This window comes from Martes martes (genome assembly GCF_963455335.1).
Source record: "Martes martes genome assembly, chromosome: 1".
Classification (NCBI taxonomy): Eukaryota; Metazoa; Chordata; class Mammalia; order Carnivora; family Mustelidae; genus Martes; species Martes martes.
In genome coordinates this window covers 154,801,902-154,829,530 of record NC_137888.1, presented here as the reverse complement: position 1 = coordinate 154,829,530, position 27,629 = coordinate 154,801,902, and the positions used below count along the sequence as shown (strand labels likewise).

Below are 27,629 nucleotides of genomic sequence, written 5' to 3'. Positions count from 1 at the left end.
CTTGTTCCTACTTCAAGAATGGCTCAGCAGCTGACAGTTAAACAGAATGGCAGCTGAGCTAATTGAAGGAGGAAAATCTTGAGGATCAAGGAAATGAGTTAATAATTGACCACACAATTTAGGCTGAGTGGGAAGGGGGAAGGGACATCAAATGGGGATTGACAATGAAAAGATGGTGAGTTCAAAGGGACCCATTTAGGTTCAGTCTTGGTTGCAATTCAGTGACAGATGGAGTGACTGGGAAAGACAGGAGATGCTGGTCAGACTGTGGGGGTGTGACACTGAAAAATGAACATACATTCTACTTCACACTGTTATTTTCCAAGAGGTTCAATGTTTCATTTTAAAATGGATGAAATATTCACCTAAATGTTATCAAGTCTTGAGTCCCTATTTTTCCTCTTGTGTCCCAGTTGAGTAGTGGTTTGATAACAAAATTGTCTCATATCATCAAGAGCAGCTTTCCACCAGTTAGGTAACCTGTATACTTGTCATTCTGAAAGGACAGTGACTGACTAGACACCTGATGGCCTAGGCTCCTTACACAACATCACTGAGTTTTGATAAATCATGATGAAAGATAAAACTCTCTAGCAATGAAGACAGTCATGGGGATTTCCTTTTGGGCTATATTCCTTATTCTTTAATATCATAAACTGCTAAAATTCTTCTTAGATAGCTTCCAGGACAAATGAGTCGCATAATAAGATTTTTTTTTCATAATAAGATTTTTAAAAGCTCACCAAAATTGGCTCTGGTATTGAAAAGGAAACCAGGAAACAAAGCAAGTTTCAGAATCAGCAGAACCTGCTGAAGATACATCCTACAAGTTTAAAACTGGCATACCGAAAAGGATCCTTGTATAGATTTTATCACTGTAACATGCTAAGTTTCACTCTCCCTGACACAGTGGACATGAACGTAGTAGTAAGGACATGGGTCTCTATTATAGGTTCATATCCTAAGATAAAAGCAGTAACATTTAGATAACCTGCCTCCCAAGTCAGCCCAACCAATAGATCTTTGAAACCAGGAATGATGATACCTTTACAAAAAGGAAAACCATACAGATTCTTGCTGTGGTGGGAGAGTTCTTTCATCCCTAAGAGGTGAAGAATGTCAGGAAAAACTCAGACTCACCAGGGCTTGCAGTTTAGGACAGTGGACAGAGAGCTGGATGAGTGTGCTGTCGGTGATCTGGAGGGAAACAAGCTGTGTCAATGTGGCTTCCACACCAGAACTTAATATCTAAGTTTGGTTTCTCCTGAACATAAGAATCAAAAGGTGTAAAACAATTAAAAACTCATCTCAAACACATTCAGGCTGGGAGCCCCTCTCTTCACCAAGAACCTCAAATCTTGTAGACACAAAGCTGTTCTTGGTCTCTCCTCTGGTGCCCCCAGCGGGCCCAGGGATAGGGGACAAAGAAGGAGTAGGTAAAGAGGGTCCCCAGGATTCTCCTCTGTAGTCATCTCAACACGGGACATGCAAACTTATTTCTCCCTTCAGTTCTGTGGAAGATTTTTTTTTTAATGTTTGGCAAAAACTGGAGCTACCCTGAACTTCTCAGCTATAGCTCTGATGGCTGAGAAGAGCCCAAAGTTCATGCATCCCACTGCCCTAGCCCTTATGGGGGTCCCAATTCCTGACATGCTGGGGTGAGGAGGGTCCAGACAACAGCCAGCTGGTGTCTCTGGCTATGCCTGGTTCTATCTCAGGACTGAGGGGCAGCCCTGCAGGACTTGTCAGGAGTCTACTTACCAGGATGCATTCTTCAAGATCCATCTTCTCCAGGTCATGGCAATTCTGGAAAAGTCCATAAGACACACACCCCCCACCACCACCATGTGGTCAGTGGTCAGGGCAACATGGGCGGCTTGCTGTATCCCTCTGAGTACTGGCCCAGTATCCTTGTTCTCTTCCATTTAGGAAAATGTCCTGTTCCTAAAGTGACCCAGTGAGCCAGCACTTCTGAGCAGGTGCTTTTTGAATCACATTCCCTTTGGCAATGGGAATGTGGCCACCCTGGGCTACAATCCTTCTCTCACCTGGAAAGATAGTGGCCTCCACCTTCCCAGTGGATATCATCCTATAGGATATCATCCTATAAATTTTAGCCATAGAACAGGCTTGGGAAAGAATGGGGGTAGGGTGCTCAAGCACAGTTTGGACAGGTGAGGGTTAGGGTAGAGGAAGAGTATCACCACCCCCAGAAGGTCATGGGTTCCCAGCCACAGACAAAAGGAACCCCCATGATGGTCAGCATCTGCAGGGTGATGTGGAAGAAGGAGCAGAGGCAGACAACAGCTCAACTGGGGAAGCTACTGAGAGACCGAGTCAGGATTTGAATGAGGAAGGGCATGTCCTGCCAGGGAGGACATTCCTCTTGTTGTGGTCCCGCCTGACCAAGTGAGAGTGAGGTTTAGACCTGCTCCAGAACCCCCTACAGGACCGCCTTAGCATTCTGGGGAAAATGGGAAAACGTATCCTGAGGACCCTAGTCTACTTGGTACCTGTCCTTTCTAAAGGTACACAATTTTTGCACACTCTAAAACCACAGCAAGTTATTTTGAAATGAGAGAGGTAAATTATAATTTGGTTTTGTTTTTTGAAACCTCTGGCTTACCCGAGCTAAAAGTGTAAAGCCTGCATCAGTCAAATGGGAACACCGGGCAGCCTCCAAAATCCTGGGATACAGAGTGCGTGGGAGGAAAAGGCAGTGACTGGTTAACAACAGAAATACACACTTTAAGAAGCACACTCTTGAGGTTATTCTGCCTTCTGACACACCTCTGCTTCTGGAACAGTCCTGAGGGCAGTAAATGCAAATGCTGTCCCACAGGATAGATGAGAGGAAGAAGGATTAGGGGAAAGTGTGGCCTGCCCTAAGTCCCACAGTTCCAGCCCAAATTCAGGGAGAAAACCCAGGAATCTTCCCACAATTCCAGGACATTGCTGCTGCTGCTATTTTCAAATATTATTCCAATATTTGTTGACTCTTAAACACAATTAAAATGAGCTTTTACTCAACAAAATGATCTTTATATATACCGTATTTAAATGAAATTCCCAGTTACCCTAAAAGGAATTTTAAAAATTTGTAGCCAATGAAAAACGTGAGTTAATTCTCAATGCCCATGCTTAGTAGGGATGGAGAAATAACATTTTAAAGTTAAATACTCCCCTGTAGCAGTAATTTTGACCACCTTTCTGACCAGTTTTGATCATCCACATTCCTTCTACTACTCAGAAATATCAAAATTATCTAGAATCATCCCCAATGAAACAGTAAGAAAAATGGGCAAAGGACAGCAATAGATAATCGGTAAAAGATGTGAAACTGGTGTAAGCATGAGAAACTGATCAGTTTCACTGAGAAGTAAGCAACAAAATAAGTTTCTTCTGTCTTTTGTACCAGGGCTAAGATTGCTGGTTCTGAACAATGATTCAAGTTCAAACTCTAGTTTTACTTCCTTCTCATCATATGACCCAGGATAGATTATGTGATTTTCTTTGACTCCCAGTTTCTCATCTGCAAAACAAGTGAGAATGACAGTGCATATCTCCTAGAGAAGTGGAGAGGACTAAATGAGATAATGCTTATAAAATTGCCCAACATAGAGCCTGGAACATAAATGAGTTCAACTGATGTGAACTATGATTAGTACTTTGTTGCCATAGTTAAAGTTTTACTATTCACAATATTATTGGAGAAAATCAATCTTTATTTGTTAAAACAAAACTTTCTTCTCCTAGGAAAGGTGATAAATAAGGTGACTGTGATCCCCTCCCCATCTTCTGTCCATTTAGCAACCGGTTTAGGGGAGAATCTGGTAACAATGGGATGTGAGGCTGTCATTCTGACCCTATCAGATCACTCTGATGTCAAAGCTATAACAGGATGAGGCAAATCAGGTGGGCACACGTGTCAAGTCCATCAAGAAATTATAGTTCAGGTTCCCTGGTGGTGTACAGTTCAGTACCCATCCACTCCTCTCATACATCCCTAAATAAACCAGATTACGTACTGTTCTACCCCAACCCATCTGATAAAAGCCAACAATAACCCAACCACTGCCACCACCTCTATCACTACCTATCCACCTGCTGGTAAGCCTTTCCCTTCCTGCAGGAAGCCCTCCTGGTCAGTCCAGCAAGCTCTGAGCTACAAAGCAAAAGCATGGTGCACTTACTGAAGTCTTGGGCAGTTCAAAGCCAGGGCGGTGAGAGAGGTGTCTGTGAGGTTGCTGCAGCCAGAAAGGCACAGAGCCTGTAGCCGATGGCAGCCCCTGCATATCTGCACGACACCTTCATCTGTAATGCGCTGGGGAAGTCCAAACAAGAAGGAACATCAGAAGGCACCAACAATACTGAAAAATAGGATCTACTGCTGGTCAATTAGTTGGGCTGCCAAATACCAGCATTTTATCCTAATAATTTAATAAAACAAGATGAAGTACAGGGTTGACATGTATTTATCTCTGTGCAGTTTTAAAATATTCTAGCACTACTAACAGAGAATAAAATTTTTTAAAAAAGATTTTATTTATTTGTTTGACACATAGAGAGAGGGAGAGAGAGAGCGTAAGTAGGTAGAGCAGCAGGCAAAGAAAGAGGGGGAAGCAGGCTCCCCACTGAGCAGAGAGCCCGATGCGGGGCTCGATCCCAGGACCCTGAGATCATGACCTGAGCTGAAGGCAGAGGCTTAACCCACTGAGCCACCCAGGTGCCCCCAGAATGAAATTTTTTTTTTTCAGAATGAAATTTTTAAAAAAGATTTATTTAGAAAGAGAGAGAGAGAGAGAGAACCCAAACAGGGGGAAGTGCAGAGAAGAGAGAGAGGGAAAGAATCCTCAAGCAGATTCCCTGCTGAGCACAGAGCCTGACACAGGGCTCTATTCCAGGATCCAGGGATCATGACCTGAGCTGAAATTGAGTCAGATGTTCAACTGACTGAGCCACCCAGGTATCCTGTGCCAAGAGTGAATTTTAAAAAAATTTCATCCCCCTCCCCAGAGTTCATTTGATTTTTTTTTTTTCAGGAAAAATTAATAAACTTAAAAATCTTAAAAATCAGATTAAATAAAGAGCTCATAAGATTTGCCTGGTTAGGGGGACCTGGGTGGCTCAGTGGGTTAAAGCCTCTGCCTTCAGCTCAGGTCATGATCCCAGGGTCCTAGGATCGAGCCCCACATCGGGCTCTCTGCTCGCTGGGGAGCCTGCTTCCTCCTCTCTCTCTGCCTGCCTCTCTGTCTACTTGTGATATCTCCCTGTCAAATAAATAAATAAAATCTTAAAAAAAAAAAAAAGACTTGCCTGGTTAAGTGACATCATAATTTTTGTTGAATTTCTACAGATTAATGCTTTAAATATCTGCCATATAAATCATATACGTATATATATATAAATTTTTAAAAAGTATATTTTATTTATCTATTTTACAGAGAGAGAGAGAGCACAAGTAGGCAGAGAGGCAGACAGAGGGAGAGGGAGAAGCAGACTCCCTGCTGAGCAGGGAGCCCAATGCAGGACTTGATCCTAGAACCCTGGAAACATGACCTGACCCAAAGGCAGCCGCTTAACTGATTAAGCCACCCAGGGGTCCCATATAGGTATATATTTATAATATTTCCTCAAATGTTTTAGAAAATAGCAAATTATTGTTAAATGACTTGCATTTTTAAAAAAGATTTATTTATCCATTTTAAAGATGGACAGATAGAGAGAGTGCTGGGAGGGAAGAGGAGGAAGAGAAGCCTCAAGCAGACCTGCAGAGGGCCCAGTCCCACAACCCATGAGATCATGACCCATGACATCATGTCCTGAGCTGAAACCAAGAGTCAGACGCTCAACAGACTGAGCCACCCAGGCGCCCCTGGCTTGCACATTTATATTCTACTTTTAGTTGTCTGTGAGTGCTCTCACTACAAGATCCTAATATTGAGCAGTACCATAAGTCATTTTTCCAGACAACAGTTTCTGTTCTATCTTCCACCATCAAGGATTCTAAAGACATATGACTCATTCACTGAATACCAACTGCAAAGATTTCTCTTACATTTCTCAAAATTTATGTTCCCCTTGAGAAGCCCAGGAGGATGTAGCAAGCATTCTCTTCAAGGATCAATACTGACAATGGCAGTGAGGACGGAATAATCATTTTTCACATGTTAATGTCACGATGAAAATTACACCTTGCTCTTGAATACATCCTTTATGTTTCAAAGCATTTTCACATCTATCATTTCATTTTGTCCACTGTCATTATCCCCAGTTTATAAGTTAAGAAAAAATAAAAGACCTTGTATGAATTTGTTCAGCTTAGTGACTAGTTCATAGCATTCCTATCATAAAATAAACCAAGACGTCAATTTATGTTATTTTTAGGGGGAAATAGAAGTGGCTTTGTATGGGCCACCTTGTTTAGACTGTTATTCTTTCATCTTGTTGCAAACTGACAGATTGTATGAGGACACAGAATAAGAAAACAGGGTGTGGCGACCATCCCTCCTGCCTGGGGGCTTCAAAGTGGGGCCCACAGAAGACTCAGGGAACATGGCACAGGAGAACACTCCCAGGAAAAGCGTGTTACTTACTGAGCAGGACTGTAAGTTGAGGCTCACAAGCTCATGGCAGTAATTCTGAATGTGTTTCAGAGCTTCATCTTCTAACTGAGTGGACAGAGAGAACAAAAGGGGGACGGAACCAGGTGAGGGAATAGTGGAGAACCAAGAAAAATGCAACAGCAAGTTCTCTAATGAAGTGCCCACACCTCATGTTAGAGAAACACACCTCAACCAAGCCCTCAGTACCTGTGTGCAGCCCCTCAGGAGCAGGGCTTTCAGGCCTCGACAACCTCGCACCAGGGCCTCAATGCCATCCTTCGTGATCTGGTCACACCAAGAGAGGTTCAGGTACTCCAGGTTTCGGCAGCCCTCACTGAGAGAACAAGAAACGATCACACATGTGCAATCTCTCCTACAGATAGTTCATTACCAAGTCTGAGTTTAGTAACTCACAAACAATTAAGGGGAGAGAAGATCTCTTTGTTGTTCCAGTGGGATCATTAGAAAGTTTTAGGCACACCAGGATGCTCTTAGGTTTAGGTGTTTCTTCTAACAACAGGCACTCTTACCTGATCCCCTTTAAGGAGCTGTTTGTAATGGACACACAGGAGGTCAGATCCAGATGTTTCAACTTGGAACAGAATCTGCTAAGGCTATAACATGTGCTGGAAAAGAGCAGACACACTAAAGATATTTTCAACCATGTTTCTCTCCCCTCACTCTCCTGATGGTCAATTAGTCACCAAACTCATTCTCATTCCTTACCTGTCAGTGATTTTGGTGCACCCATTGAGGTTTAAATGTTCAATGTTTCTGCAGTTCTGTGCAAAGGTCCTAAAAAGAGAAAACATTTTAAAACTCCCTGGTCAGCCACTAGAGGGCATGTGTCACCATCCACATTTAAAAGAGCGCTCCTCAAACTTTTACATTTTAGTTTACTGTGGAAAGAACACTTAACATGAGATTTACTCTCGACAAATTTCAAGTGTACAATAAGTTATTGTTAACCATAGGTGCTGGTGCTCCTCAAACTTTAATATGCACATGAAACAGCTGGGGTTCTTGTCATAGTGCAGATTTTTTTTTTTTTTTAAGATTTTATTTATTTTTATTTGACAGAGATCACAAGCAAGCAGAGAGGCAGGCAGAGAGAGAGAGAGGAGGAAGCAGGCTCCCTACAGAGCAGAGAGCCCGATGCGGGGCTTGATCCCAGGACCCTGAGATCATGACCTGAGCCGAAGGCAGAGGCTTTAACCCACTGAGCCACCCAGGCGCCCCCACAGTGCAGATTTTTTTTTTTTTAAGATTTTATTTATTTGACAGAGATCACAAGTAGGCAGAGAGAGTGGGGGGGAAGCAGGCTCCCTGCTGAGCACAGAGCCCGACGTGGGGCTCGATCCCAGGACCCTGAGATCATGACCCGAGCCGAAGGCAGAGGCTCTAACCCACTGAGCTACCCAGGAGTCCCCACAGTGCAGATTCTAGTGGTATAGCTTGACAAACTGATGGTCTGCATTTCTAAAAAATTCACAAGTGATGCCACTGCTGCTACCTGGAAACTACACTTTGGAGACAAAGCCCAAGACCAACTATGTATCAGTCATAATGTTCCTTCAACCCACACCCTGGTGAATATTTTAGAAAGGAGGTCTGGCTCCTTGTTCCTTCCTCTCTATAGAAAAATCAGTTGGAAGCAAGGGGACTGAATCTTTCTTGTATTGTGCCATACTGTCATTTGGTTATTCAAGAGCCTTTCTGAAGCTATCTTTGGCCACTGATAGGATCAGTAGTTGATCAGTATGAAGAACCATCCACTTCCTGGTGAGGATACTGAGTCATGAGGAGCAACTTCCACAATAATTTGTGGGTTGGCAGAAGGGCCAAAGTGGAAAATTAAACATCCCTTAGCACTTATTGCTTTTTTTTCTTTTTTTTTTTTCCCAAAGATTTTATTTATTTGACAGGCATAGGTCACAAGTAGGCACAGAGGCAGAGAGAGAGAGGAAGGGAAGCAGGCTCCCCACTGAGCAGAGAGCCCGATGCGGGGCTCGATCCCAGGACCCTGGAATCATGACCTGAGCTGAAGGCAGAGGCTTTAAGCAACTGAGCCACCCAGGCGCCCCAGCACTTATTCCTTAAAATATTCAGCAAGGACTTTTCCTGAAATACAGCTTCAACGTATTTTTAGTGTTGAACCCTGATTCTTCCACGCAGTCTCCAAAACCTGGCCTCAAACTGTGTCACTCTTATCTGCTCCTTCTACCCTGGTATGGTGCTATGGAACTGACCTGGAGGCTGGTGGAATCCCCGAGTTGAAGATATGGAGCCAAAATCTGACCAAGGTCATTAGAGTTATCAGAGAAGAGTACTGGAGCACAGAAAACTTCAGAGGGTTCCTCTCAAAAATTCAGTAGAGTACTAATCAGGGCATGCATATAGGGAAACTACCCAAAGCCAAAGAAAGAATCATCAAAAAGCATTAGAAGGAACAACAGCCAGAGCTCACCCATAGCCAGGAAAGTGCCCATTCCCATAAGCCAACAGTGAAAAAGTCTCAATTTGTGGGGTACTGCGTAGAGCACTAACAAGTACCTTGCATCAGGTGTACAATTAGTGCTCAACTAAACATGGCTTTGGTCCAACTTAACAAATTTAAAAAAGAAAAAGATTTGAAAGGAACTATGTCCAAATAACTCAACTGTGTCCAGAATAAAACTCAATAATATCTATAGAAATAAAAAAAAAATGTTTTGCACCCAAAATAAAATTCAGAATGTCTGGCATTGAGCAAAAAATTGGCATGCATTCAAAGAAGGAAAATATATACATAATGAGGAGAAAAATCAAGCAAAGTGGGGCGCCTGGATGGCTCAGTTGGTTGGGTGTCTGCCTTCAGCTCAGGTCATGATCCCTGGCTCCTCGGATCGAGCCCCTCATCAGGCTCCCTGCTCGGCACAGAGCCTGCTTCTCCCTCTCCCTTTGCCTGCTGCTCCCCCCTGCTTGTGCTCTCTTTCTCTCTCTGTGTGTCAAATAAGTAAGTAAAATCTTTAAAAAAATCAACCAAAGCTGACCCAAAAATGACACAAATATTAGAAATAGTAGAAAAAGACATTAAAAGTTATTAAAACTGTGTTCTGTAGAATATAGTTCTATGAAGTTACATGAAGATTAAACATGTTATGATTATTAAATGTGTTATGTAGAGACATTAGAGTTATTTTTAAAGACCCAAATTAAACTTTTAGGCAATGGCTAAGATAAAAATTTTCAGGATGGGACTAATAGCAGATAAGACATTTTGGAAGAAAAGATTAGTAAACTTGAAAACATAGCAATAGAAACTATCCAAAATGAAACACGGAAAGAAAATAAGGAAGAAAAAAAAAAGAAAAAAGAACAGCATAAATGAGCTGTGGGATAGCTTCAAACAATCTACTATACATGTGACTGGGAGTCTTCAAGGAACAGGAGTTTGGGCAGGGGTGGGATCAGGTAGAATATCTGAAGTAATGGCCAAAATTTTTCCAAAGTTTATGAAAACTATAAACCTACAAATCCAAGACAGTCAAAGAATTCCAAGTAAAAGAAATATGAAGAAAAATACATCAAGGCATATCATAACTGAATTGGTCAAAACCAGTGACAGAAAAATCTTAAAAGCAGCCAGAGAAAAAGATACATTATGTACAGAGAAAGAAGAATAAGGGTGACAGATTTCTCATTGGTTAAAAAAAAAAAAAAAAAAAAAAAAAGCAACAACAAGAAAACCAAGGAGAAGCATCTTTAAAATACTGAAAAAACTGGCAACAGAATTCTATACTAAGCAAAAATATTTTTCAAAAAATTTTTTTGAAAGATTTTATTTACTTATTTGACAGAGACACAGTGAGAGAGGGAGAAGAAGGCTTCCCGCCGAGCAGGGAGCCTGATACAGGGCTCGATCCCCGGACCCTGGGATCAGGACCTGAGTTGAAGGCAGACACTTAATGACTGAGCCACTCAGGTGACCCTCAAATATTTTTGAAATAAATATGAAGGACAGATAACTTTTTTTTTTCCCCCAGATACAGAAGGGCTGAAAGAATTAATCACATCTGCAGTACAAGAAATATTAAGGGGGGCACCTGGGTGGCTCAGTGGGTTAAAGCCTCTGCCTTCGGCTCAGGTCGTGATCCCAGGGTCCTGGGATCGAGCCCCACATCGGGCTCTCTGCTCAGCGGGGGGGCCTGCTCCCTCCTCTCTCTGCCTGCTTCTCTGCCTACTTGTGATCTCTGTCTGTCAAATAAATAAAATCTTTAAAAAAAAAAAAAGAAAGAAATATTAAGGAACATTCTATAGGTAGAAAAAAGTGATACTACACAAAGGAATCAAGAATACTGGAAATAGTAACCACTTGGGTATATAAATCACTTTTCTAGTTATTTAAATCTCTTTTAAAATAATCGACTATTAAAAAACACTAACAATCTGGGGTGCCTGGGTGGCTAAGTGGGTTAAAGCCTCTGCCTTCAGCTCAGGTCATGATCTCAGGGTCCTGGGATTGAGCCCGGCATCAGGCTCTCTGCTCAGCAGGGAGCCTGCTTCCCCTGCCTCTCTGCCTACTTGTGATCTCTCTCTGTCAAATAAATAAATAAAATCTTTAAAAAAATATTAACAATCTAGTGTGTAGTTTGTATTATATATAGAATTAAAATGTGTAATATTAACAGCATAAAGGTTGAGTGAGGAAAAACAGAAGTGATCTGTAATACAATTTGAAGGTAGACTATAACAAGTTAAAGATGTACATTACAAAAACTCTAGAGCAACCATTAAAATTACAAAATAATAATATAGCTCTAATCAAACAAAGGATATAAAATGGAATCCTAAAATAATTCTCAACCCAAAAGAAGGCAGAAAAAGAGGAAAGGGAAAAAAAATATGTATGGGACAAACAGAAAACATCAAGTGAGTAAATTTAAAAATAACCATAACAGATCAATTATCACATTAAATGTAAATGATCTAAATACAAAAATTAAAAAGCAGAAATTGTAATAATGGATCAAAAAAGCAATATCCAACCACATATTGCCTACAAGAAAACAATTTTAAATATAAAGACACAAATTGGTGAAAGGTAAAAGAATGGAAAATCGTATGCCAAAAAAAGAAAGCTGGAGTGTCTATATAATATCAGTCAAGGTAGACCTCACTGCAAAGAATATTACTAGAGATAAAAGAAGGCCATGTGATAATGAAAAACTGGTCAATTCATCATAAAGGTGCAGCAACCCTAGGTTTACATAGGTTTATTAGGTTTATATACCTGTAACAGAGCTTCAAAATACACGAAGATATAACCTGAGGAGAAACAAATTTGAAATTACAGGCAGAGATTTCAATATAACTCTGTCAATATTTGATCAAACAAGAAGTCAGAAAATCAGCAAAGATACAAAAGATACAAAATATACAAAGATACAAAAGACTTTATCAACAATCTTTTTTTTTTAAAGATTTTATTTATTTATTTGACAGACAGAGATCACCAGTAGGCAGAGAGGCAGGCAGAGAGAGAGTGGGAAGCAAGTTCACTGCTGAGCAGAGAGCCCAATGTGGGGTTCGATCCCAGGACCCTGGAATCATGACCTGAGCTGAAGGCAGAGGCTTTAACCCACTGAGCCACCCAGGTGCCCCTTTATCAACACTCTTATTCAACTTGATATAATTGATATTTATAGAACACTTTACCCAACAACAGCAGAGTACATATTCTTTTCAAGTGGATATAAACATTTACCATGACAGATCATATTCTTGGCTACAAAACAAGTTTCAATAAAATTAAAAGGACTCAAGTCATATAAAGTATATTCACTGATCACAATGGAATTAAATTAGTAATCAATAACAAAAAAAATCTGGAAAATGCCCAAATATTTAGAAGCAAAATAACATGCTTCTAAATAACCCCTGGGTCAAGGAAGAAATCAAAAGGGAGTCAAAGGGAAAGAGTGTATGTTTTTAATGGAATGAAAATGAAACACATAATTAGAATTTGTGAAATGCTACTAAATCAATTCTTCAGGAGAAAATCTTCATGTCCCTGGGTTAGGCAAAGATCTCATATATCACCAAAAGTATCATTCACTAAAAGCATGATTCATTCAAAGAAACCGGTAAGTTGAACTTCATTAAAATGAAAATCTTCTCTTCAGTAGACCCTCATGAGAATAAACGGATAAGCCACAGACCAGGAGAAAACATTTAAAAAATGCAAATCTGATCAAGGACTTGTATGCAGTATATAACTCAAAATTCAGTGGTAAGACAAAAAACAATCTAATTTTTTAAAAAAAAAGTCAAAACCCCCACATTTGAACAGATATTTCAGCAAAGAAAATATGCAGATAGCAAAAGTACACAAAAAGATGCTCAACAGCACTAATTGTTAGAAATACAAATTAAAACCAAAATGAGATGCTACTACATATATCTATTAGAAACACTAAAATTAAAGAGACTGACCTACCAAGTGTTGACAAGGATATGGAGGAGCTGGAAGTACCATACACTTCCAGTGGGAATATAAAATGGTATAATCTTTTTAGGAAACAGTTTGAAAGTTTGAAAAAGTTAAACACACACCTACCAAACAATCTAGCCATTCCACTCCTAGGTATTTTCTCAAGAGAAATGAAAACATATGACACACAAAACCTTGTATACAAATGTTCATAGCAGCTTTATATGTAACGGCTGCAAATGACAAATGAATAAATGGTAATATACCATACAATGGACATTCAGCAATAAAAAAGAATGAACTATTGATACACAAACAACATGGATGGATCTCAAAACAATTATGTTGAGTGAAAGAGGCCAGGAAAAAAGGAGTACATACTTTATAATTACATAAAAAATTTTAAAAATTTAAACTAACCTATAGTGACAGAAAGCAGATCAGTGGTTGCCTCACAATGGGGCAGAGACAGGGAAGGAGGAAGGGAGGGGTTATAAAGGCACATGAAGAAACTTTCACATTGGTATGTTCATTATCTTGATTAAAGTGCTGGTTTTATGGGTATATACATATATAAAAATTATCAAATTGTACACTTTAAATATATACAGTTTATTGTATCTCAATTATATATCAATAAAACCAGGCTTCATATATAGGGCTTCATATATAATGATGCAGCAAGAGAATATAAGAATATACATGTGAGATCCATTAGTATTGCAATTTTAGTCTATTTTGATTACTGCTGTATCTCCATTCCCTAGAGATCAGTGCCTGGTGGAGTAGGGCTCAATAAACATTTCCAAATGAGTACCTTCCCTCCATCCAAACAACAACAATACATATGTGAGGCAGAGTAGAGGCCAAAACTGGCTTTAGGTGATTACAATAAAAAACTGAAGGCATAACAAAATTCCGAGTCATATTCTGGAATTATACTTATCATTATTTCTCACAGTAATCTGGTTTCACATATTAAAAATGTATAAGATAACAGGGTGACTGGGTGGCTCAGTCGGTTAAGTGTCTGACTCTTGATTTTGCTCAGGTAATGATCTCAGGGTTGTGAGACTGAGCCCTGCATTGGGCTCTCCACTGTTTAAGATTCTCTCTCTCTCTCCCTTTCCCTCTGCCCCTTCACTGCTCTCTTGCATGCACATGTTCTCTAAAAAAAAAGTACAAGATACAAATATAGACTTCTACTATAAAAATTACGGTAAACCACTAACATTCTTAGCCTCTCAGGATAGTTTTGTTACTATATATGGCTTTATTCCAATTGCCAAGATAAGAATATACGTCCTTTATAAAAAATTAAATTAGCCCACATAAAGAAGATGCGGTTTATATATACAATGCAATATTATTCAATCATCATAAAGGATGAATACCTACCATTTACATCAACATGGATGGAACCAGAGGTATTATGCTAAGTGAAATGAAAATATATTTTTTTGATATTCCTCATTGACAATCCACACCTTCATATTTATTTTAGTTTAATGGAACCACTATTAAACTTATGTTCTCTTTTATAAATTATCTAAGGTCCTTAAGCTTTGTATTAAAATAGAATCAATCTATTCCATCAGTTTACAAAGCTTTTGAAGTACCAGAAAATTTGGTCTGGTGATCTGAATTTCTTGACTTAAAAAAATACTTTGTTCCATAACATTTATAGGGAGTGTTTTGATCCTTAAAATAGGTTATGAATCAATTTTTCTAGCAATGGTATAGCAGATCTTTCAATTACAAATTCCACTATCTATAATCACTATGTGCTGCACATTCCTACCGGCAGTTGCGATTGATATACATGGTGGTGATTCTTAGTCTGCAAGAGACAAAGTATTCTAAGATTCTAGGGGGAAGTGTGTATTCTAATTAGCCAACATCAAACAATAGCAGAGACCACAAAGATAAGAACATAAAGGTTGGGTTTTTTAAAATTAACATATAATGTATTATTTGCTTCAGGGGTACAGGTCTGTGGTTCATAAGTCTTACACAATTCACAGTGCTCACCATATCACATACCCTTCCCAATGTCTATCACCCAGCCACCCCATCCCTCCCATCCTCCTCTACTCCAGCAACCCTCAGTTTGTTTCCTGAGATTAAGAGCCTCTTATGGTTTGCCTCCCTCTCTGGTTTCAATTGGTTTTGTATTTCCCTACCTTCTCCTATGACACTCTGTCTTGTTTCTCAAATTCCTCATAACAGTGAGATCATATGATAATTGTCCTTCTCTGACTGACTGACTTAGCCTAATAGCCTCTACTTCCATCCATGTCATTGCAAATGGCAAGATTTCTGTTTTTGTTTTTTTTTCCCTGATGGCTGCATAATATTCCATTGTGTATATACACCACATCTTTATCCATTCATCTGTTGAAGGACATCTAGGCTCTTTTCATAGTTTGGCTATGGTGAACATTGTTGCTATAAACATTCGGGTACATGTGCCCCTTCAGATCACTACATTTGTATCATTGGGGTAAATACCCAGTTTGCAATTGCTGGGTCATAGAGTAGCTGTATTTTCAACTTTTTGAGGAACCTCCACGCTGTTTTCCAGAGTGGCACCAGCTTGATTTCCCACCAACACTGGAGGAGGGTTCCCCTTTCTCCACATCCTCGCCAACATCTGTCGATTCCTGACTTGTTAATTTTAGCATTCTGACTAGTGTGAAGTGGTATCTCATTGAGGTTTTGATTTGTATTTCCCTGATGCTGAGTGATGTGAAGCACTTCTTCATGTGTCTGTTGGTCATTTGGATGTCATCTTTGCAGAAATGTCTGCTCACGTCCTCTGCCCATTTTTTGACTAGATTATTTGTTCCTTGGATGTTGAGTTTGATAAGTTTTTTTTATAGACTTTAGATACTAGCCCTTTATCTGATATGGCATTTGCAAATATCTTCTCCCATTCTGTTGGTTGTCTTTTGGTTTTGTTGACTGTTTCCTTTGCTGTGCAGAAGCTTTTGATCTTGATGAAGTCCCAATAGTACATTTTCCCTGTTGCTTACCTTTGATGTTATTTCTAGGAAGAAGTTGCTGTGCCTGAGGTCGAAGAGGTTGCTGCCTGTGTTCTTCCCAAGGAATTGGATGGATTCCTGTCTCACACTTAGGTCTTTCATCCATTTTTAGTCTATTTTTGTGTGTGGTGTAAGGAAATGGTCCAGTTTCATTCTACTGCATGTGGCTGTCCAATTTTCCCAACACCATTTGTTGAAGAGACTGTCTTTTTTTCGACTGGACATTTGTTCCTGCTTTGTAGAAGATTAGTTGACCATAGAGTTGAGGGTCCATTTCTGGGCTCTCTACTCTGTTCCACTGATCTACATGTCTGTTATTGTGCCAGTACCATTCTGTCTTGATGATGACAGCGTTGTAATAGAGCTTGAAGTCTGGAGTTGTGATGCCACCAGCTTTGGTTTTCTTTTTCAACATTCCTCTGGCTATTCGGGGTCTTTTCTGATTCCATATAAATTTTAGGATTATTTGTTCCATTTCTAGTGAAAAAAGTTGATGGTATTTTGATAGGGCTTGCATTAAATGTGCAGACTGCTTTAGGTAGCATGGACATTTTCACAATATTTGTTCTTCCAATCCATGAGCACAGAATGTTTTTCCATTTCTTTGTGTCTTCCTCAATTTCCTCCCCCCCCCTTTTTTTTTGAATGGCTAACATTTTTTTAAATTAACCTATAATGTATTATTTGCCCCAGGGGTCAAGGTCTGTGAATCATCAGGCTTACACACTTCACAGCACTCACCATAGAAAATACCCTCCCCAATGTCCATAACCCAAACACCTTCTCCATATCCCCCTACCCTCAGCAACCCTCAGTTTGTTTTGTGAGATTAAGAGTCTCTTATGGTTTGTCTCCCTCCCGATGTCATCTTGTTTCATTTTTTCCTTCCCTAACCCCCAAATTCCCCACTTTGCCTCTCAACTTCCTCATATCAGGGAGAGCAGATGATAATTGTCTTTCTCTGATTGACTTATTTCACTCAGCATAATACCCTCTAGTTCCATCCATATCATTGCAAATGGCAAGATTTCATTTCTTTTGACGGTTGCATAGTATTCCATCATACATATATAGAGACCACCTCTTCTTTATCCATTGATTGGTTGATGGACATCTAGCTTCTTTCCATAGTTTGGCTATTGTGGACACTGCTACTATAAACATTCAGGTGCACGTGCCCCTTTGGATCACTACATTTGTATTTTAGGGTAAATACCCAGTAGTGCGATTGCTGGGTCGTAGGGCAGCTCTATTTTCAACTTTTTGAGGAACCTCCATGTTGTTTTCCAGAGTGGTTGCACCAGCTTGCATTCCCACCAACACTGGAGGAGGGTTCCCCTTTCTCCACATCCTCGCCAGCATCTGTCAATTCCTGACTTGTTAATTTTAGCCATTCTGACTGGTGTGAGGTGGTATCTCATTGTGGTTTTGATTTGTATTTCTCTGATGCCAAGTGATGTGGAGCACTTTTTCATGTGTCTGTTGGCCATCTGGATGTCTTCTTTGCAGAAATGTCTGTTCATGTCCTCTGCCCATTTCTTTCTTTTTTTAATGCTTCTCCCCCCTTTCCTATTTTTTTTTAAATTTCTTTTTAGTGTTCCAGAATTCGTTATTTATGTAGCACACCCAGTGTTCCATGCAATAGGGCCCTCCATAATTATACCCACCACCAGGTTCACCCAACCTCCCACCCCCATCCCCTCTAAAACCCTCAGATTGTTTTTCAGAGTCCATAGTCTCTCATGGTTCTTCTCCCCCTCCATTTCCCCCAACTCCCTTCTCCTCTCCTTCTCCCCATGTCCTCCGTGTCATTTCTTATGCTCCACAAATAAGTGAAACCATATGATTATTGACTCTCTCTGCTTGACTTATTTCATTCAGCATAATCTCTTCCAGTCCCGTCCATATTGATACAAAAGTTAGGTATTCATCCTTTCTGATGGAGGCATAATACTCCCTTGTATATATGGACCATATCCATTCATCCGTTGAAGGGCATCTTGGTTCTTTCCACAGTTTGGCGACTGTGGCCATTGCTGCTATGAACACTGGGGTACAGATGGCCCTTCTTTTCACTACATCTGTATCTTTGGGGTAAATACCCAGTAGTGCAATTGCAGGGTCATAGGGAAGGAATCTCCACACTGTTTTCCAAAGTGGCTGTACCAACTTGCATTCCCACCAACAGTGTAAGAGGGTTCCCCTTTCTCCACATCCTCTCCAGCACACGTTTACTGTCTTGTTAAGTTTGGCCATTCTAACTGGTGTAAGGTGCTTTCTCAATGTGGTTTTGATTTGAATCTCCCTGATGGCTAGTGATGATGAACATTTTTTCATGTGTCTGTTAGCCATTCATGTCTTCTGGGTATCAGCCCTTTGTCTGTATTGTCATTTACGAATATCTTCTCCCATTCTGTGGGTTGCCTCTTTGTTTTGTTGACTGTTTCCTTTGCTGTGCAGAAGCTTTTGATCTTGATGAAGTCCCCAAAATTCATTTTTGCTTTTGTTTCCTTTGCCTTTGGAGACATATCTTGAAAGAAGTTGCTGTGGCTGATATCGAACAGGTTACTGCCTATGTTCTCCTCTATGATTCTGATGGATTCCTGCCTCACATTGAGGTCTTTTATCCATTTTGAGTTTATCTTTGTGTATGGCTTAAGAGAATGGTCGAGTTTCATTCTTCTACACATAGCTGTCCAATTATCCCAGCACCATTTATTGAAAAGACTGTCTTTTTTCCACTGTATATTTTTTCCTGCTTTGTCGAAGATTATTTGACCACAGAGTTGACGATCCATATCTGGGCCCTCTACTCTGTTCCACTGGTCTATGTGTCTGTTTTTATGCCAGTACCATGCTGTCTTGGTGATCACAGCTTTGTAGTAAAGCTTGAAATAAGGCAACGTGGTGCCCCCAGTTTTGCTTTTCTTTTTCAACATTTCCTTAGCAATTCGGGGTCTCTTCTGATTCCATACAAATTTTAGGGTTGTTTGCTCCAGCTCTTTGAAAAATGCCAGTGGAATTTTGATCAGAATGGCATTGAAAGTATAGATTGCTCTAGGCAGTATAGACATTTTAACAATGCCCATTTCTTGATTGTATTATTTGGTCTTTGGGTGTTGAGTTTGATAAGTTCCTTATAGGTTTTGGATACTAGCCCTTTATCTGACAGGTCATTTGCAAATATCTTCTCCCATTCTGTCAGTTGTCTTTTGGTTTTATTGACTGTTTCCTTTGTTGTGCAAAAGCTTTTGATCTTGATGAAGTCCCAATAGTTCATTTTTGCCCTGTTTCCCTTGCCTTTGGCGATGTTTCTAGGAAGAAGTTGCTGCAGCTGAGGTCAAAGAGGTTGCTGCCTGTGTTCTCCTCAAGGATTTTGATGGATTCCTTTCTCACATTGAGGTCCTTCATCCATTTTGAGTCTATTTTCGTGTGTGGTATAAGGAAATGGTCCAGTTTCATTTTTCTGCATGTGGCCGTCCAATTTTCCCAAGACCATTTATTGAAGAGGCTGTCTTTTTCCCATTGGACATTCTTTCCTGCTTTGTCAAAGATTAGTTGACCATAGAGTTGAAGGTCTATTTTTGGGCTCTCTATTCTGTTCCATTGATCTATGTGTCTGTTATTGTGCCAGTCCATGCTGTCTTGATGATGACAGCTTTGTAATAGAGCTTGAAGTCTGGAATTGTGATGCCACCAACTTTGGCTCTCTTTTTCAATATTCCTTTGGCTATTCGAGGTCTTTTCTGGTTCCATATAAATTTTAGGATTATTTGTTCCATTTCTTTGAAAAAAATGGGTGGGATTTTGATAGGGATTGCATTAAATGTGTAGATTGCTTTAGGTAGCATAGACATTTTCACAATATTTGTTCTTCCAACCCAGGAGCATGGAACATTTTTCCATTTCTTTGTGTCTTCCTCAATTTCTTTCATGAGAACTTTATAGTTTTCTGAGTATAGATTCTTAGCTTCTTTGGTTAGGTTTATTCCTAGGTATCTTATAGTTTTGGGTGCAATTGTAAATGGGATTGACTCCTTAATTTCTCTTTCTTCTGTCTTGCTGTTGGTGTAGAGAAATGCAACTGATTTCTGTGCATTGATTTTATATCCTGACACTTTACTAAATTCCTATACAAGTTCTAGCAGTTTTGGAGTGGAGTCTTTTGGGTTTTCCACATATAATATCATATCATCTGTGAAGAGTGATAGTATGACTTCTTCTTTGCTGATTTGGATGCCTTTAATTTCTTTTTGTTGTCTGATTGCTGAGGCTAGGACTTCTAGTACTATGTTGAATAGCAGTGATGATAATGGACATCCCTGCCGTGTTCCTGACCTTAGCGGAAAGGCTTTCAATTTTTCTCCATTGAGAATATTTGCAGTGGGTTTTTCATAGATGGCTTTGATAATATTGAGGTATGTGCCCTCTATCCCTACACTTTGAAGAGTTTTAATCAGGAAGGGATGCTGCACTTTGTCAAATGCTTTTTCGGCATCTACTGAGAGTATCATATGGTTCTTGTTCTTTCTTTTATTAATGTGTTGTATCACATTGATTTGTGGATGCTGAACCAACCTTGCAGCCCTGGAATAAATCCCACTTGGTCATGGTCAATAATCCTTTTAATGTACTGTTGAATCCTATTGGCTAGTATTTTGGTGAGAATTTTTGCATCTGTGTTCATCAAGGATATTGGTCTGTAATTCTCTTTTTTATCCATTCTGATACCCTGTGTCTTTTGATTGGGGCATTTAGCCGATTAACATTTAGGGTAACTATTGAGAGATAGGAATTTAGTGCCATTGTATTGTCTGTAAGGTGAGTGCTACTGTATATTGTCTCTGTTTCTTTCTGATCTACTACTTTTAGGGTCTCTTTTTGCTTAGAGGACCCCTTTCAATATTTCCTGTAGAGCTGGTTTGGTGTTTGCAAATTCTTTCAGCTTTTGTTTGTCCTGGAAGCTCTTTATCTCTCCTTCTATTTTCAATGATAGTCTAGCTGGATATAGTATTCTTGGCTGCATGTTTTTCTCGTTTAGTGCTCTGAATATCTCATGCCAGTTCTTTCTGGCCTGCCAGGTCTCTGTGGATAGGTCCGCTGCCAATCTAATGTTTTTACCCTTGTATGTTACAGACTTCTTTTCCCGGGCTGCTTTCAGGATTTTCTCTTTGTCACTAAGACTTGTAAATTTTACTATCAGGTGACGAGGTGTGGACCTATTTTTATTGATTTTGAGGGGCATTCTTAGCATCTCCTGGATTTTGATGTTTGTTCCCTTTGCCATATTAGGGAAATTCTCTCCAGTAATTGTCTCCAATATACCTTCTGCTCCCCTCTCTCTTTCTTCTTTTGGAATCCCAATTATTCTAATGTTGTGTCATCTTATGGTGTCGCTTATCTCTCGAATTCTCTCCTCGTGCTCCAGTATTTGTTTGTCTCTCTTTTGCTCATCTTTATTCTCTGTCATTTGGTCTTCTATGTCACTAATTCTTTCTTCTGCCTCATTTATCCTAGCAGTGAGAACTTCCATTTTTGATTACACCTCATTAATAGCTTTTTTGATTTCAACTTGGTTAGATTTTAGTTCTTTTATTTCTCCAGAAAGGGCTTTTATCTCTCCGGAGAGGGTTTTTCTCATATCTTCTATGCCTTTTTCGAGCCCGGCTAGAACCTTGAGAATCGTCATTCTGAACTCTAGATCTGTCATATTACCAATGTCCGTATTGATTAGGTCCCCAGCCTTTGGTATTGCCTCTTGTTCTTTTTTTGTGGTGAGTTTTTCCGCCTTGTCATTTTTCCAGGTAAGATTTGCTTTCTCCTCCTCTGGAATTCCACTGTTTTCCTTGGTGAGTGAAGTTGGTCTTGGCTGGGTTTCTTGTTGATCTTCTGGGGGAGGGGCCTGTTGTAGTGATTCTCAAGTGTCTTTGCTGCAGGCGGAATTGCACCGCCCTTGCCAGGGGCCGGGCTAAGTAATCTGCTCAGGTTTGCTTTCAGGAGCTTTTGTTCCCTGAGCGCTTTCTGTAGAGTTCCGGAGGACAGGAATGAAGATGGCGGCCTCCCACTCTCTGGCCCGGAGGAGCCGAGAGCTTGGGGTCCCACTCCTCAGTGTGCCCTCAGAGAAAAGCGCCCAACCGCCCCTGCCTCCCTGGCCTCCGGTCACACCTGGAGGAAAGCAGTCAATTGCTGGCACTTGGAGAAAAGCGCCCGGTCGCTTCCGTCTCCCTGGCCTCCGGCTGTGCTCTGAGCTCACACAGCCTGCGACCGGCTCAAGGTAACCCCGGGCTGAGAGCTCACTCCTCGGCTTTGTCGCTGTCGCCGGCTTCCCCGCTCTAATACCTGCGAGCTCTGCGGCACTCAGCCACCGCCGGTCCTTCTGTGACCCCGCGGGACCTGGGATTACGCTGACCCCGTGTGGGCTTCCCCCTGGTTTAGCCTCTGGAGCCATGTCCCTCCATGGAGCAGACTTTTAAAAGTCCTGATTTTGTGCTCCGTTGCTCCACTGCTTGCCGGGAGCCGGCCCCTCCCCCCGCGGTCTGTCTTCCCCTCGCTTTGGATTCACTTCTCCGCAGGTCCTACCTTTCAGAAAGTGGTCGATTTTCTGTTTCTAGAATTGTTGCTCTTCTTCTCTTCGATTTCCCGTTGGATTGTAGGTGTTCACAATGGTTAGATAAGCTATCTAGCTGACCTCCTGCTACCCGATGTCATCTCAGCCTGCTACTTCTCTGCCATCTTGACTCCTCCCCCTGTGAATAATCCTTTTAATGTACTGCTGGATCCCTTAGCTAGTAGTTTGGTGAGAATTTTTGCATCTGTGTTCATCAAGGATACTGGTCTGTAATTCTTTTTTTTATGGGGTCTTTATCTGGTTTTGGGATCAAGGTACTGCTGGCCTTATAAAATGAGTTTGGAAGTTTTCCTTCCATTTCTATTTTTTGCAACAGTTTCAGGAGAATAGATAATAATTCTTCTTTAAATGTTTGGTAGAATTCCCCTAGGAAGCCATCTGGCCCTGGGCTCTTGTTTTTTGGGAGATTTTTGATGACTGCTTCAATCTCCTTACTGGCTATGGGTCTGTTCAGGTTTTCTATTTCTTCCTGGTTCAGTTTTGGTAGTTTGTATGTCTCTAGGAATGCCTCCATATCTTCCAGATTGTCCAATTTGCTGGCATATAGTTGCTCATAATATGTTCTTACAATTGTTTGTATTTCTTTGGTGTTTGTTGTGATCTCTCTATCCTCCATGATTTCATTAATTTGGGTCCTTTCTCTTTTCTTTTTGATAAGTCTGGCCAGGGGCTTATCAATCTTATTAATTCTTTCAAAGAATTTTTTTCAAATTTGTTTTGTTTTTGGTTTTGGTTTCTATTTCATTGATTTCTGCTCTGATCTTTATGATTTCTCTTCTCCTGCTGGGTTTAGGCTTTCTTTGTTTTTCTTTCTCCAGCTCCTTTAGGTGTAGGGTTAGGTTGTGTATTTGAGACCTTTCTTGTTTCTTGAGAAAGGCTTGTACTGCTATATATTTTCCTCTCAGGACTGCATTGCTGTGTCCCACAGATTTTGAATTGTTGTGTTTTCATTATCATTTGTTTCCATGAATTTTTTCAATTCTTCTTTAATTTCCTGGTTGACCCATTCATTCTTTAGAAGGATGCTGTTTAGTCTCCATGTATTTGTGTTCTTTCCAAATTTCCTCTTGTGATTGAGTTCTAGCTTCAGAGCATTGTGGTCTGAAAAAATGCAGGGAATGATCCCAATCTTTTGATACTGGTTGAGACCTGATTTATGACCCAGGAGGTGATCTATTCTGGAGAATGTTCCATGTGCACTAGAGAAGAACGTGTATTCTGTTGCGTTGGGATGAAATGTTCTGAATATATCTGTGATGTCCATCTGGTCCAGTGTGTCATTTAAGGCCTTTATTTCCTTGTTGATCTTTTGCTTGGATGATCTATCCATTTCAGTGAGGGGAGTGTTAAAGTCCCCTACTATTATTGTATTACTGTTGTGTGTTTCTTTGATTTTGTTATTAATTGGTTTATATACTTGGCTGCTCCAATGTTAGGGGCATAGATATTTAAAATTGTTAGATCTTCTTGTTGGACAGACCCTTTGAGTATGATATAGTGTCCTTCCTCTTCTCTTATTGTAGTCTTTGACTTAAAATCTAATTGATCTGATATAAGGATTGCCACCCCAGCTTTCTCTTGATGTCCTTTAGCATGGTAAATTGTTTTCCATCCCCTCACTTTAATTCTGGAGGTGTCTCTGAGTCTAAAATTAGTTTCTTGTAAACAGCATATTGATGGGTTTTGTCTTTTTTTTTTTAATCCATTCTGATACCCTGTGTCTTTCGATTGGGGCATTTATCCCATTTACATTCAAGGTAACTACTGAAAGATATGAATTTAGTGCCTTTGTATTGCCTATAAGATGACTGTTATTGTCTATTGTCTCTGTTCCTTTCTGGTCTATGTTACTTTCAGGCTTTCTCTTTGCTTAGATGTCCCCTTTCAATATTTCCTGTAGGGCTGGTTTGGTGTTTACAAATTCTTTTAATTTTTGTTTGTCCTGGAAGCTTTTTATCTCTCCTTGTATTTTCAATGACAGCCTAGCTGAATATAGTATTCTTGGCTGCATATTTTTCTCATTTAGTGTCCTGAATATATCATGTCAGTCCTTTCTGGCCTACCAGGTCTCTGTGGTTAGGTTTGCTGCCAATCTGTCTCTACTGCAGGTTACTTCTTGTCTAGAGCTGCTTTCAGAATTTTCTGTCTCTGAGGCTTCTAAGTTTTAGTATTAGATGATGGGCTATTGACTTATTTTTATTGATTTTGAGGTGGATTCTCTGTGCCTCCTGGATTTTGATAACTGTTTCTTTCCCCATATTAGGGAAGTTCTCCAATATAATTTGTTCTGATATACCTTCTGCCCCTCTCTCTTTCTTCTTCTTCTGGGATCCCAATTATTCTAATACTGTTTCATCTTATGGTATCACTTATCTCTCAAATTCTCCGCTTGTGATCCAGTAATTGTTTCTCTTTTTCTTGGCTTCTTTATTCTCCATCATTTGGTCTTCTATATCACTAATTCTTTCCTCTGTATCATTTATCCCAGCTGTTAAAGCCTCCATTTTTTATTGCACCTCATTAATAGCCTGATTTCAACTTGCTTAGATTTTAGTTCATTTCTCCAGAAAGGGATTTTCTAGTATCTTCTATGGTTTTTTCAAGCCCAGCTATTATCTTTATAATTGTCATACTGAACTCTAGTTCCAACATCTTACTAATGTCTATATTGATTAGGTCCCTGGCAGTTGGTATTTCCTCTTGCTCTTTTTTTGAGGTGAGTTTTTCTGTTCTGTCATTTCATCCAGAGAATAATAGAAAAATGAGAAAGCAAAATGCTAATAGGGTAACAACCACCTCAGAAAAATATACACTAAAGAAATCAGAAGAGACCTAAAACCAGGAAGAAAAGAAAGGAAAACAAAAATATGATCAGGCTGGTGAACAGAACAGAGTCACGCCCTAGATTTTGTGTGCATTTTGGTCTGTTAGAAGAAACTGCCTCTCAAAATGTTAAAGAAAAGCATATATACAAAAATAAGGGTAAATATGATGAAGAGATGGAATATGATTTATAAAGGTGAAAATTAAAGATTTCAAAAAAGGAATCAAGTTCGTTGAAAAAAAAATGCAGAAAAAAAAAAAGAGAATGTGATCAGGCAGGAGACTAGAACCAAGTCATTCACTAGATTTAGAGTATATTTTGGTCTGTTATTTGAAACTGTATACCAAAAATTTAAACAAAGAAAAATGTATATATAAAAAGAAATAAGGTTAAACACAATGAAGGGATAGAATATGACATTAAAAATGAAAATTTAGGGACGCCTGGGTGGCTCAGTTGGTTAAGCAGCTGCCTTCGGCTCAGGTCATGATCCCAGCGTCCTGGGATCGAGTCCCACATCAGGCTCCTTGCTCGGCAGGGAGCCTGCTTCTCACTCTGCCTGTGTTTGCTCTCGCTCTCTCGCTCTCTCTGACAAATAAATAAATAAATAAATAAATCTTTTAAAAAAATGAAAATTTAAAAAGGTTTTTAAAGAAGAATTGATAAGATATTGGCTAAAAGAGAAAAGAAGAAAAATTTTAAAAAATAGAAAAAAAAGGAATTTTAAAAAATTAACTTTGAAAGACTAGAGAATCATGGGGTAAACGCCATGAATTCTATGTGCTGTATTCCCCTAGTGCTGGAGTCTTGCAGTTCTCATTTATCAGTAAACTTAGCCTTGGCCAGATGTTCTTGCTGATCTTCTTTGGGAGGGGCCTTTTACAGTGATTCTCAAATGTCTTTGCCTGAGGTGGAACTCTACAGCCTTTGCCAGGGGCCAGGCTACGCAATCTTCTTGGGTGTGCTCTCAGCAGGTTTTGTTCCCTGAATATTTTCCGTATAGCTTTGGAGGACAAGAATGAAGATGGCGGCCTCCCAGTCTTCAACCCAGTGGAGCGAGCGCTCAGGGCCCCACTCCTCAGTGAGACCTCAGAGAAAAGCCGTCAATCACTTCTGTCTCCCTGGTCTCTGGCCGCACTATGTGCTCACCCAGCCTATAACCAAGCATTTCTATCTCTGGCACAAGGCCTCATTTGGAGTCTCCAAACCCAGATTCCTGTAGTGCACTATCGTGCTGCTCCTCCCAGGGGAAGGTGAGTCTCCCTGGATCTGCTGCTTGTGGGGTTCCTGCTTGAAGAGTAGTGGCTCAACTGTGAAGTGGATCCTGGTTTATGGCAACCCTGAGCTGAGAGCCCTCTCCTTGGCTCCATCTCTGCAGCCAGCTTCTCTGCTCTGATATCTGGGAGCTCTGCTGTGCTCAGGGACCCCCAGTCTTTCTGTGACTCTGAGGGACCTGAGACCACACTGTCTCAGTGAGGACTCCACCCACCACTTAGCTACTGGGGCGACAACCCTGCATGGAACAGACTTCTAAAAGTTCTGGTTTTCTACTCTGCTGCTCTCTCATTTCCCAAGAGCCAGTACCCCCACACCCTGCAGTCTATCTTCCTGTATATCACCTTAGATTGACCTCTCCGCATGTCCTACCTTCTGTAAAGTGGTCACTTTTCTGTTCATAGAATTGCTGCTCTTCTTCTCTTCGATCTCCTGTTGAGTTTGTAGGTGTTCAGAATGGTTTGATAACTATCTAGCTGAATTCCTGGGACCTGATGTAATTTAGGTCTTCTACTCCTCTGCCATCTTGCTTCCCCCACCCCCAAGAACATAAAGGTTTTAATTATGTCTTGTCTCCAGAAAAGCACTGTCCTTAACAGTGGATTGATAACAGTTCCAATAACTAATGGCTATCCAGGAAGAGGTGGGCAACCATTTGTTTGGATCGGATACAATTGGATAATTACATCCTATCACGAGTAAGCAAAATTCCAGGTGTACTAAAAGAGTTTTTGGAAGGATTATTTTCAGTAGTATAATATATAAAAAGACAGTCACTCTT

The 27,629-nt window shown here is 40.3% G+C and overlaps 1 protein-coding gene across 1 annotated transcript in view; it reads right to left on the bottom strand.

The window, feature by feature from the left end:
* Positions 1-27,629, bottom strand: part of FBXL2 (F-box and leucine rich repeat protein 2) — a gene marked incomplete at its 5' end in the record, with an annotated part of 141,073 nt that overhangs the window by 26,555 nt on the left and 86,889 nt on the right. The window contains 8 exon segments of the mRNA XM_080810303.1: positions 1,141-1,197; positions 1,762-1,806; positions 2,627-2,687; positions 4,194-4,324; positions 6,597-6,671; positions 6,813-6,939; positions 7,136-7,231; positions 7,332-7,400. Of these exon segments, the coding sequence (XP_080666429.1) occupies positions 1,141-1,197; positions 1,762-1,806; positions 2,627-2,687; positions 4,194-4,324; positions 6,597-6,671; positions 6,813-6,939; positions 7,136-7,231; positions 7,332-7,400 (661 nt within the window).